The sequence below is a fragment of the Lutra lutra genome, chromosome 11 (genome assembly GCF_902655055.1).
Source record: "Lutra lutra chromosome 11, mLutLut1.2, whole genome shotgun sequence".
NCBI classification, from domain to species: Eukaryota; Metazoa; Chordata; class Mammalia; order Carnivora; family Mustelidae; genus Lutra; species Lutra lutra.
In genome coordinates this window covers 37,223,827-37,235,830 of record NC_062288.1, presented here as the reverse complement: position 1 = coordinate 37,235,830, position 12,004 = coordinate 37,223,827, and the positions used below count along the sequence as shown (strand labels likewise).

The 12,004-nt window shown below is 34.3% G+C and overlaps 1 protein-coding gene across 1 annotated transcript in view; it reads right to left on the bottom strand.

Moving 5' to 3' along the window:
- Positions 1 to 12,004, bottom strand: part of VPS50 (VPS50 subunit of EARP/GARPII complex) — a 128,686-nt gene that overhangs the window by 42,455 nt on the left and 74,227 nt on the right. The window contains exons 17-18 of the mRNA XM_047694559.1: positions 5,217 to 5,307; positions 1,693 to 1,869 (exon numbers count right to left, since the gene is read on the bottom strand). Of these exons, the coding sequence (XP_047550515.1) occupies positions 1,693 to 1,869; positions 5,217 to 5,307 (268 nt within the window). The remainder of the gene's footprint in view (positions 1 to 1,692; positions 1,870 to 5,216; positions 5,308 to 12,004) is intronic.

Here is a 12,004-nt window from a genome sequence, read left to right as displayed (position 1 = left end):
TTTTGAGGATTCCGTATTTTTGCAAATTTCCGTACCTGCTAAATTTTATTTGTAACCCCAACACTAATACTTTGTGACACTTCCGCAGTCAGTCATGGATATGTACAGAGTATGCAGAAACTTTTGAGTTATCCAACATACACGTTCCTAGCTGAGGGCAAACAAGGTGACGCTCTACCTTCTTGCTTTATCTTACTTAAACAAATGTCCTTTTCATAGTCTAGTGCCACATTTAAAAAAAAAAATTGTGCTTTTTTGCTGGTGATTTCCCTGTTTAGAAAGGCCCCTAAGTGTAGGACTAAAGTTTTGCCTAGTGTTCCTAAGTGCGAGACTGTAATATGTTTTATGGCAAAAATACATGTGTTAGATAAGCTTCATTTGGGCAGAAATTCTAGTGCTATTGGCTGTGAGTTCAATGTCCAATACTGTATATTAATTTAGATGTCTTCAAGCAAAAACCCAAATAAAACAAGGTTATACACTGATTAGTTGATAAAAATGTGAACAAAGGTTCACAGGAACCTAATCCTGTATTTCACTCAGGAACAATGGTTCTGTATTTGTTAATTCAGTGTTCAAAGGGACTTTATAGAACACAACTGCCAAGAATAATAAGAATCAGATGCTTTGTGATATTTAAATTAGCAAATCACCACTACAGATGGATATATTATTTCAAAAATATTGAAGAGACTTTTAATTTCTCCCAGTTTAGTGTACTTTAGAGGAAAAGGATCCATAAGAATCACTAAATTGTAACTGTAAATATGGCTTACTATGAAATAATTTCTACTTCATGATAAAACGTAATAACAATACACTTTTATGGCAATATTTTTTTAAATTGTATCTTCACCAAACAAAAAAGAAAATGCCAAAACTGAAATACATATACAAATTCAACAGATTTTCATCAACTCTGAACAGTTCTCACTTCAGCTTAATCAAATCTAAAATAAAAATCATACAGGGTGCTCTGGAAATGATGACGATAAGAAGGACCCATCCAAATTAAATACTGTAAAAACACAGATAACTGTGAACTAAACATTCACTCATTGTAAATATAGGAAAACTGAGGGTCACAGAGGTAAAATAAATTGCCAAGGGCCACACAGTTAATAAATAATAAAGGTGATATTCATTCAACTCCTTCAAATCCTTTCCATTAACTCACACAATCTGAGGTTTGTATGATGTGTTTTGAGCTGCTCAAAGTGTTAAAACATTGTACTTCAAAATCCTAAAAACATCCCTGCTGGGTAACCAGGTAAGACATTACTCTCTCTCAGATAAAGGGACTTGGAACAAAATGATTCGGATGCCCAAGCTGAGAACTAAATGCAGATGATCTATTCTCTCATCCATCTATCCAACGAATCACAGAAATAAGCAGTGAAGAAACTATACCCCTACCCAATTTAGCAATCTAGTAAGAACACACAGCAACCTAATAGGAGCACAAAGTAAACATAAAGCCCAAATGTATTTTTCAAAAGGACATTTTCAACAAAGCATGCTTGAAAGCCATTACTGTACAAGTGGTAACACAGGTATATAAGTATATAGGTAGGAAGGTGGGTGCTAAATGGATAAATAAATCTAGCTAATTACCTTCCTCACTGGATAGAACACTTTTCAATAAGAAAATCTCACTTACGTTCCACAATAGGTTTTAAGAACACTACATACCCCATTAGAAGCCAGGACATCTTCTGTTTCTTCATCTTTGTGGTTGGCCTGAATTTCAAACGGATTCCCATCACTACAGTACTGCTCAAACAAGGTCACTGTTTTTGAGGATGTTGAGGCTGGCTGCTTACTAGGGGAAACTGATGGGGAACGTGACTGTTCCATGAATTTAAATTCCTAGACATTAAAAAAAGGATACCTTTTAGCAACAACACTAAAATTCAGGTACACAACATATTCCATCAATGTAAATGTAGTTAGTGAAAAAAATTAATCCTGATTCTTCAGGTTATTCACTTTTAAATTTTGGAAGCTGTGTGAAGGCACAAACTTGAAAATATGTGCTCAAAGGTTTTCCTAAAGACAACTCCGTTGCTGATATCACTTTTAAAAGTGTTACCTGCATCAAGCTACTTTTGGCTTAGTTTACAGAACTGCACAGAAAATTTTTGAAAATAATTTATATTTGAATAATTCTAAAAATTTTAGCATAGCAGCAAAGACCCAGGAAAATATGGTTTTAAGCAATAAAAAGGCCACAATAAAAATAAATTAATAATGAATTATGTTTGCACCATTTAATTAATTATATGTTTTACAGACATCAGAATCTTTCTTTGTTATGTTGATGTCCATAAGCTTTCATTTCTTTTTTTTCATACACCTGGAGGTAGACAACACAGACACACACACTGAGGTAAGATGATAGGTCTTCTAGACCTAAGATTTGCCATTAATCCATTAACTTCCTATATAATGTTGGGACTGTCACTTGGCTTCTCTGTGCCCCAATTTCTTCATCAATAAAATGAGAGAGTCAACCTCCAGTATGAGAACCACAATGCTAAAACTAAAGAGCTGTTCTCAGATGCGGAAACCAAAGTAGTCCAAAGGGATTCAGTGCCAAGTTCAAGACCACATTGCTTATTAGCGGAAGAGATGGAATAATCTCTAAAGTTCCTCTGATGGATGCCTGAGTGGCTCAGTCAGTTAAGTGCCTGCCTTCAGCTCAGGTCATGATCTCAGGGTCCTGGGATCAATACCCACATCGGGCTCCTTGCTCAGCGGGGAGCCTATTTCTCCCTCTGTCATTCTACCTGTTTGTACTCTCTTTCTCTCTCTGTCAAATAAATAAAATCTTCTAAAAAAAAAAAAAAATAAAGTTCTTTTGAATTATAAAATTCTTGATGATTTTTTTGGGCACCTGGATGGCTCAGTGGGTTAAAGCCTCTGCCTTTGGCTTATGTCATGATCCCAGGGTCCTGGGATTGAGCCCCGCATCGGGCTCTCTGCTCAGCGGGGAGCCTGCTTCCCTTCCTCTCTCTCTGCCTGCCTTTCTGCCTACTTGTGATCTCTGTCAAATAAATAAATAAAATCTTTAAAAAAAAAATTCTTGATTTTTTTTCACAAAAATTTGGTACACATTTTTCTTATATCTTTTGATCTTTTTAATATTAATCTCAAATTTTAAAAATCTTTCATATTCAAAGGTAATCTTAAAAATTACATATGTCTATTAAATTTCAAGTGATGTGTTTATTTTCTTTTTAAAGTGCAGCTAAACATTAAATCAGATCCATCATAATGCTCAAAAATGATGCCATTATTTTTATAATTCTAAACAAGGGGTGACTACAAATTAATGATTTTTTTAAAACCAGATCTATAGGAACACGTGTCAAGAGAACACTATCTCCGTTGTGAATAATTTTCAAAGTAACTACTTTTTAAAATTGTTGTTAGAATACTTAACATGAGATCTACCCTCTTTTTTAAAAAAAAGGATTTTATTTTTAAGTAATCTCTACATCCAATGTAGGGCTGGAACCCACAACCCCGAGATCAAGAGTTGTATACTCTACTGACTGAGCCAGCCAGGTGCTCCAAGACCTGGTCTCTTAAAAAATGTTAAGTGTGTGGGGCGCCTGGGTGGCTCTGTTGGTTAAGCAGCTGCCTTTGGCTCAGGTCATGATTCCAGAGTCCTGGGATCGAGCCCTGTGTCGGGCTCCCTGCTTAGCGGAGAGCCTGCTTCTCTCTCTCCCTCTGCCTGCCGCTCTGCTTACTTGTGCTATCTCTCTGTCAAATAAATAAATAAAATCTTTAAAAAAAAAAATGTTAAGTGCATAATACGGTATTGTTAACTATAGGCAAAATCTTGTAAAATTCAAGGTAACTAAAGGAGATAATGCTCACTGGGATGTAAATATTTCAAATGTATCTTGTAAAAAACGGTAATTACACCAAGTATACGTGCTCATACACACAGACATAATTTGATGATTAAATAAAAATTCAAATAAAATTATTTAAATAGGGATTCTAACATCAATGTTAGAATTCTAAATAATATTAAGGAACCACCTTATTTAAGAATTCTAAAATAACGTTGGGGTGCCTGTGTGGCGCAATTGGTTGAGCATGCAACTCTCGGTTTCAGCTCAGGTCAGGATGTCAGGGCTGTGAGACTGAGTCCTGTGTCAGGCTCCAAGCTCAGAGTGGAGTCTGCTTCAGTTTCTCTCTCCTTCTCCCTCTGCCTCTCCACCCAACCCCCAGCCCCAGTGCATGCTACCTTTCTCTAACAGAAAGAAAGAAAGAAAGAATGAAAAAAGAAGTCAATCTAAAAAATGTTACAATCATTGTTAATTTTGCTGTCTCTAAAGCATTTATTAATTGACCTGTTTCACTGTATTTAGTATTTCCACATTAGGAAAGGAATATGATAGAGCTGGGTAAGTAAGCTATTATACAATATAAACACAAAGACTGTCCCTGTTAAAGACTTTTAACCATGTATTCTTTACATTTATCTAGAATAAGAAAATTACTTCTAGAAAGCCATTCCTTCCAGAGGCAAAATCTGAACATCTGAACATACTGGACCTTCTATACAGGGACCTAAGTTTATACATTGTATTTTGACATTTGGTATTTGTAGGACATCATCTATCACACAAGGAGTATTTATCTGCAATTTGTTTCAACCAAGGGAAAGCAAATCAGTTAATATTTTCACAGATTACATATCCTATGAGGACTCAAGAAATTAGTTAACTAATAAAAATTAGTTAAGAATATATTTTGTAAATGCCGCTTTTAATTCTGAAGCACTGTCTCACTATAGGCACATTTATGAGTTGCAACATAAATTAAAAACCTTTTAGTTCCTTTAAGAAATGACAAATAAACAAACAAGAAATCTCAAGCATTCTGCGAACATAAGCTTTTTCATTAAAGACCATCAAAATACAACTGATTAATTTTCTGCAAAATTTAAATAAAGCAGATCTCTTTCTGAAATCAAAAGAAAAAGATTAGGCAAAAGAGTTTTCCTCAAGTATATAAACTGAATTTGTAAAAAGAGACAGATTTTCACATCCATAAAAGGTGGCTATTACTCACTTCTAAGCAAGGAAAGAAAGGTGCTATTCTTTAATTAAATGATTTTATAAAAGATTTTTTAATATCTGGGGTTTTTTTTTAAGACAACTAAATAAAAGATTCATTTGTTTCTAAGAGACACTCACATGAAGTTGCAAGATACTGAAATTTGACTTCACAGGACAAAGCTCCCAGGTCTCATTCTCTAGAAACATTCTCAGTTCGTCAAGCCGTGTTCTTAAAAAAAGAAAACAAACACTCCAAAAAGTTAGAGGAAAAGTCCACTGCACACAAGAATTAAGAAAATAAAATATAATTGTAGAATTATCATCACAATCATAATCAACTTTGAGAATCTATTCATACCAACACAGCAAACACATTTACTTGTTAATGTTTTATCATCTTTAAGAGAAAAAAACTCAAATATTTACTAAACTCACAATATCTCTACTATATTACAAAAATAATGAATGTACAGGAAATGATATTTTTATTAAGGGATGAAACGAAAAGCTACTCCCCAAATCACATACTTAAAACATCCCTAGCTAATCACTTATCAATGCCAAAAAACAGAGGAATAATTTACAAAGTTTATGAGATCATTAATACCAATAAATGCTTTATGCTAAATAGCAAAGATCTTAATCATACTTAGTAAGCCACAAGATCAAGATAATTATCACTCTCCAAATATATTTAGCTCAGGGCCTATCTCTACACAGCACTTACAAATTAAATTACCAAGTACAGCACTTCCAGAGCCAGCACTGTACTAATCACTTACATCACACTGATCTCTTCTTTTTTATTTTTATTTTTTAAAGATTTTATTTATTTATTTGAGAGAGAGGTAGTGAGAGAGAGCATGAGCGAGGAGAAGGTCAGAGGGAGAAGCAGACTTCCCATGGAGCCGGGAGCCTGATGCGGGACTCGATCCCAGGACTCCAGGACCATGACCTGAGCTGAAGGCAGTCGTCCAACCAACTGAGCCACCCAGGCGTCCCTCTTCTCTCTTTTTTAATGCTATTATGGCTTACTGTCTATCTTAAGTAATCAGTACATTGTATAGGCAGTTCCAGAAAAGTCAATACTTCCTTCCAGTTGACCCAGGAAAAAAATGGCCAGTGCCTGTCCTACTTTTCCCCTTCTTATAACAGCTTCATTGTTACTACTAACCTGCTAAACACAAAATCTAGATTTTTTAAAAAATTCAGATTTCTAAAGTAAAGAGGTAATAAATGGGTAATTCTGTAAAAAAGCAAAAGCTGCTTCAAATATTAGAATTAACAGAAGGGAGCTTTAAGATAACTATTATAATTAAGTTAAATAAAATAGAGAAAAAAGATGTACAAAATGAAAGAAAGGAGAAGTTTAAAGAACTGCAATAATAAAAACAAAAACAGAATCAGACATTCTGTAACTGAAAAAAAAAACAATTACCTCAAATTAAAAATTGGTTAAGCAGAAGAGGCTCGATGAACTCAAAGACAGATCAATAGAAACTATCCAAAGTGAAGCACAAATTGAAAACAAAAATGGAAGCAACAGAAAAGATCATAAAAGATAAATAAGACAGTCAAAACATCTCGTATGCACGCAACTGAATGGAGAACATAGAATGAACAGAAGCAGTTTTGAAGAGGTAATGGCTAAGAGTATCCCAAAAGTGATTATGCCCGAATCTCACATTATATACAAAAAAATAACTAAAATGGACCACAGACCTAATGTAAGAACTAAAACCATAAACGTTTACAACTCTTACAATTCAACAACAAAGGACAAACAACCCAACTGAAAAAATGGGCAAAGGCTTTAAATAAGCATTTTTGTGAAGACAGACAAATGACCAATAAGCATATAAGAAGATGCTGACTATCAATAGTCAAAAACATAATGAGACATCACTTCATACCCACTAGGATAGCTATCATCAGAGACAGACAATAACAGGTGTCAATGGAGACCTTGGAGAAATTAAGAGTCCTTATATAATGCTGATGGAAATTTAAAATGATAGAATCACTTTGGAAAACAGTTTGGTAGTTCTTCAAATTGTTAAACATAAAGTTACCATTTAACCCAGCAATTCCACTTTGTATTGGTTTCCTGTGGCTGCTGTAACAATCCACCAGAAATGGAGTGACTTAATAGAAATTTATTCTCCTATAGTTCTGGAGGCCAGAGTCTGAAACCAGTATCACTGAGTGAAATCAAGGTGTCAGCAGGGCTACCCTCTCACATCATCTACCAATCTAATCTATTTCTTGCATCTTTCAGTTTCTGGCGGTTACCACCATTCTACAGTTTGTGGCCTTAGCTCTCTAATCTCTGCCAGTCTTCTCATTACTTTCTCCTGTGTGTATATCTCATTCTCTGTGTCTGCGTCAAATCCCCTTGTCTGTGTTAAAGCATGAGAAAACTCTATGTGTCATTACTGGCTTTTAACTTGGAAACAGTCATGCACAAGTACAGAAGAGAAGCTTCTAGAAGCTGAGAATGTTCCCAAGCTGACAGCCACCATGAAAATATCTCAGTCCTAAAATCACAAGGAACTGAATTCTGCCAACAACCTGAATGTGCTCAGATATGGATTCCTCCTCAAAGTCTTTGGATCAGAGACCAGCCTTGCTGGTCCTTTGATTTCGGCCCTGTAAGATACCTAAATGCTGAGCACCTAAACAAGCTGATCCAGACTTTTAACTTCAGAACTGTGACATAATAAATGGGTTTTGTTTTAAGCTGTTAAGCTCATGTCCATTTATTACATAATAATATAAAACTATTACAGGGATAAAAGGCACCAACTCACAGACAAAAGCGGCTTAGTGAACCCTCTGGATAAAGAGTATACAGGAAACAAGATGGAAAGTAGAAGCATATGATAAAACCACATAAAAACACTAAAAGGGTAAGAAAAGATAAATACAGTTATGAAGTTAGTTCTTGCACTATTCCACTATACTAACCTATGGTCAACAATAACAGAACAGGGGTGCCTACTGAAAAGACAGTAACCACTACAAGAATCTCTTTTTAAAAGGCTAACTGAAAAACCAAATAGTATTAAACTAAAAAATATGCATGATCAATCCAAAATAAAGACAAAATATAAATGTAAAAAGATTAACACTTCTAGATATAAAACAGCAATATGATGGATTTAAACACAACTATACCAATAAATACATTAAATAGAAACAGGAAAAAAAAAACCAACCAGTTCAAACAAAATACATCAGACTGGATTTAAAAACAACAACAACAAACAAAGTAAGATAATCTATATGCTATTTACAAGACACACACTTTAAATATAAGGCCATAATTTGAAAGTAAAAATTACAAGCATGATTTCTTATAATTATGAAACAGGGTGGAATTTTTATCAAATTTTTTTTCTTCATCTACTATGATGATCCTTATGGGATTTTTTCCCCTATATTCTGTTAATTAGTAAATTAGATTAATTTTAAATATGCAGCTAACGTTTTTCTTCTATACTATTACTGTTTGTGAATTTTTACATCTATGTTCTTTTTTTTTTTTTTAAGACACCAGCATATGATATTTATTCACTTGGAAGTCATCAAATGCCTGCCAAAAAAACCTCCTAGTTGATTATATATATATTTTTTTATTGTGTTATGCTGGTCACCATACAGTACGTCATTAGTTTTTGATGTTGTGTTCCACATTCTTAAGAGACACTTCCCTAAAATTTTTCTTTTTTGTAATGTCCTTGTTATGTTTTGGTATCAGTGTTATGCTGGCTTCATAAAATAAGTTAGGAAGCATTCTCTCTTTCTCTGTTCTCTGAAAGAGTTGGTGTTGATATTTCCTCTTTAAATGTTGGATAGAATTTGCCACAGAAGGCAGCAGGCTAGAGACGAAATATTTTTTTTTAAAAGTATAGAGTCAGGCGCCTCGGTGGCTCAGTCGGTTAAGTCTCTGCCTTCAGCTCAGGTCATGATCTCAGGGTTCTGGGACTGAGTCCCTCAACTGGCTCTCTGCTCGGTGGGGAGCCTGCTTCCTTCTCTCTCTCTCTCTCTCTGCCTGCCTTTCTGCCTACTTGTGATCTCTCTCTGTCAAATAAATAAATAAATTCTTAAAAAATAAATAAATAAAGTATAGAGTTAATTTCTTTAAAAGACACGGGTCTAGCAGATATTCTGTATTTTATTTTTGTCAGCTTCTTAAGTTGGTTTTATAAGAAATTTGTTTAATTCATCTACATTGTCAATTTTATTAGCAAAAAGTTGTTCCTATCATTTTATGATGTATCTATATCACTACATATTTACTGCATTCTTTTTTTTAATTGAAGAATAGTTGATATACAATTACATTTTTAATGTATAGGATCTATAGATAAAGTCCTGCTGATATTGGTAATTTGTATCTTTTTTTTTCTTTTTGCTCAGTCTTGCTAGTACAGAATTCTATTACATATTTGCTTTCTATTTCATTGATTTCTGCTCTATAATTTTCCTCCCTCTCTTTCCTTTTGTTTAATTCACTGTCACTTTTGTAACTTCTTGAAATGGAAAGTTAAGGCACTAATTTTCAAACTTTCCTCTTTTCGAAAAAGTGCACTTACAGCTAGAAATTTTCCCTTCTGCTATGAATCCCGTAACTTTGACGCCATGGTTTTATTATTACTACTATTCATTTAAAAAGATTTTCTAGGGGCGCCTGGGTGGCTCAGCGGGTTAGGCCGATGCCTTCGGCTCAGGTCATGATCCCAGGTCCTGGGTTCAAGCCCCACGTCGGGCTTTCTGCTCAGCGGGGAGCCTGTTTCCTCCTCTCTCTCTGCCTGCCTCTCTGCCTACTTGTGATTTCTCTCTGTCAAATAAATAAATAAAATCTTAAAAAAAAAAATAAAAAAAATAAAAAGATTTTCTGACTCCTATATGTTTTCTTCTTTGATCATGGAAATAGGTTGCTTAATTTCCAAAAATGGGTGCATTTTCTTGTTATCTCTGTCATTTATTTCTAGTTTAATTTCACTGTGGTCAGAGAATGTAAGTAAGCTCTGTGATTTCAATCCTGTGACATTTTTATTTTTATTTTTATTTATTTATTTTTAATCACAAGCAGGCAGAAAGGCAGGCAGAGAGAGAGGAGGAAGCAGGCTCCCTGCTGAACAGAGAGCCCGATGTGGGGCTCGATCCCAGGACCCAGGGATCATGACCTGAGCCAAAGGCAGAGGCTTTAACCCACGGAGCCACCCAGGTGCCCCTGTGACATTTTTAAAGAACTTGCTTTATGGCACAGTGGATGATCAATTTCGATAAACTCCTGTGTGCTCTTGAAAAAAATATCTACTCTGCAATTGTTTTGTCTCTCACACAGGCACAGACACACACACACACACACACACACACACACACACACACAAAAGAGGCAAATGTTATTAAATATGTTGATCCAATACATTTCCTTAGTAACTTTTTTCTGCTTTCATTATCAATCACTTAAAGTGGCAGACAAAAAAATTCTAGTATTACAGAACAATCTATTTCTCCTTTTAGTCTAAATATTTTGCTTTATATGTCTTGGAGTTATGTCAGTATAGGCATACAAATTTAAGACTGTTTTATCTTCCTAATGAATACTCTCTTATCATTATGAAAGTATTCTCTTTATTTTTAGCAATACCTCTTGACTTAAAGTACACTTTGTCTCTTAGGAATTTCTTTAATCTGACATAGAGTATCTATAAAAGCCTTCCACAAATATCATACCTACTGACAAAGCACTGCACAATAAAGACACCCCTTGTCACCACTTCTACTCAAAAGCGTACCAGAGGTGCTAACCAGTATAAAGATTAGAAATGAATACATAAAACCATCATTATTCACAAATGGCATAGCTGTATACATAGAAAATTCAAAAGAATCTCCCAACTAATTATTAGGTTTAATAAAATGCTTTAACCACCAGATTACCAGAATTTCAGGTTAATATCCTAAATCAGCTTAAATATGCATATATGTGTATGTGTATACACGTATGAGTATGTGCAAGAAACAACTGGAAACTTTAAATAAAAAACAAAAAAGAAACAAAAACAAAAAAAAGCAAAACAATTCAGAATGGCATAAAAAATATTTATACAATGCTAAAAACAGGCAAGACTAATCAATAGTGATAGAAGCCAAAACAGCAGTTATCTCTAAGGATGGTTTTGAATGAGAAAGGACAGAAGAGATCCTTCCAGGGCAGTGGAAAAATTCTGTATCTTAACCTGGGTGGTTTATGTGGTATACATATACATAAAAATTTATGGAGTTGTACATTAAGATGTGAATATTTTATATTACACTGTAATAAATTTTTTCAAAAGAAAAAAATCTTAATAATCCTCTCCCCTAACTAAACTATCTACAATAAAGGCAGGCTTGTTTTAAAAATATGGCCACAGAGGGCCTTAGGCAATATCAATCCACTTGTGAAGGGTCACAAGGTCATGATTAGTAGACAGCAGAGGGACCCTAATTTCCAAATCTTGTTCTTTTCATTGCACCACTGTTGAAAAAACATAGTCAAAAACATAGTTACTTATTTTGTGACTGTGAATGATAAATTCATTAATATTATCTAAATTGATTCATTAAAGCTACAAAAAACTTCCTTTACATCTCTTTGCCCAAGAACATTTTTACACAAATTGGAAAATCTGCATTTTGTTTTTTTCTTCTATTTGACTCTACTAATACACATAAAGAATAACAGTTACGATGAAAAAGCAGTGAGTACATAAACTACAAACTGCAATCAAATGCTGAATAACAGAAATGAATGCTGACATATTATATCAAAAGCAAACCTAATTATTACCATTTAAGCAGTTCAGGTGCCCCCTATCTCTTTAAGAAACAAGATACAAATAGGATACAAAGAAGCTCCATGGTGTACAAAA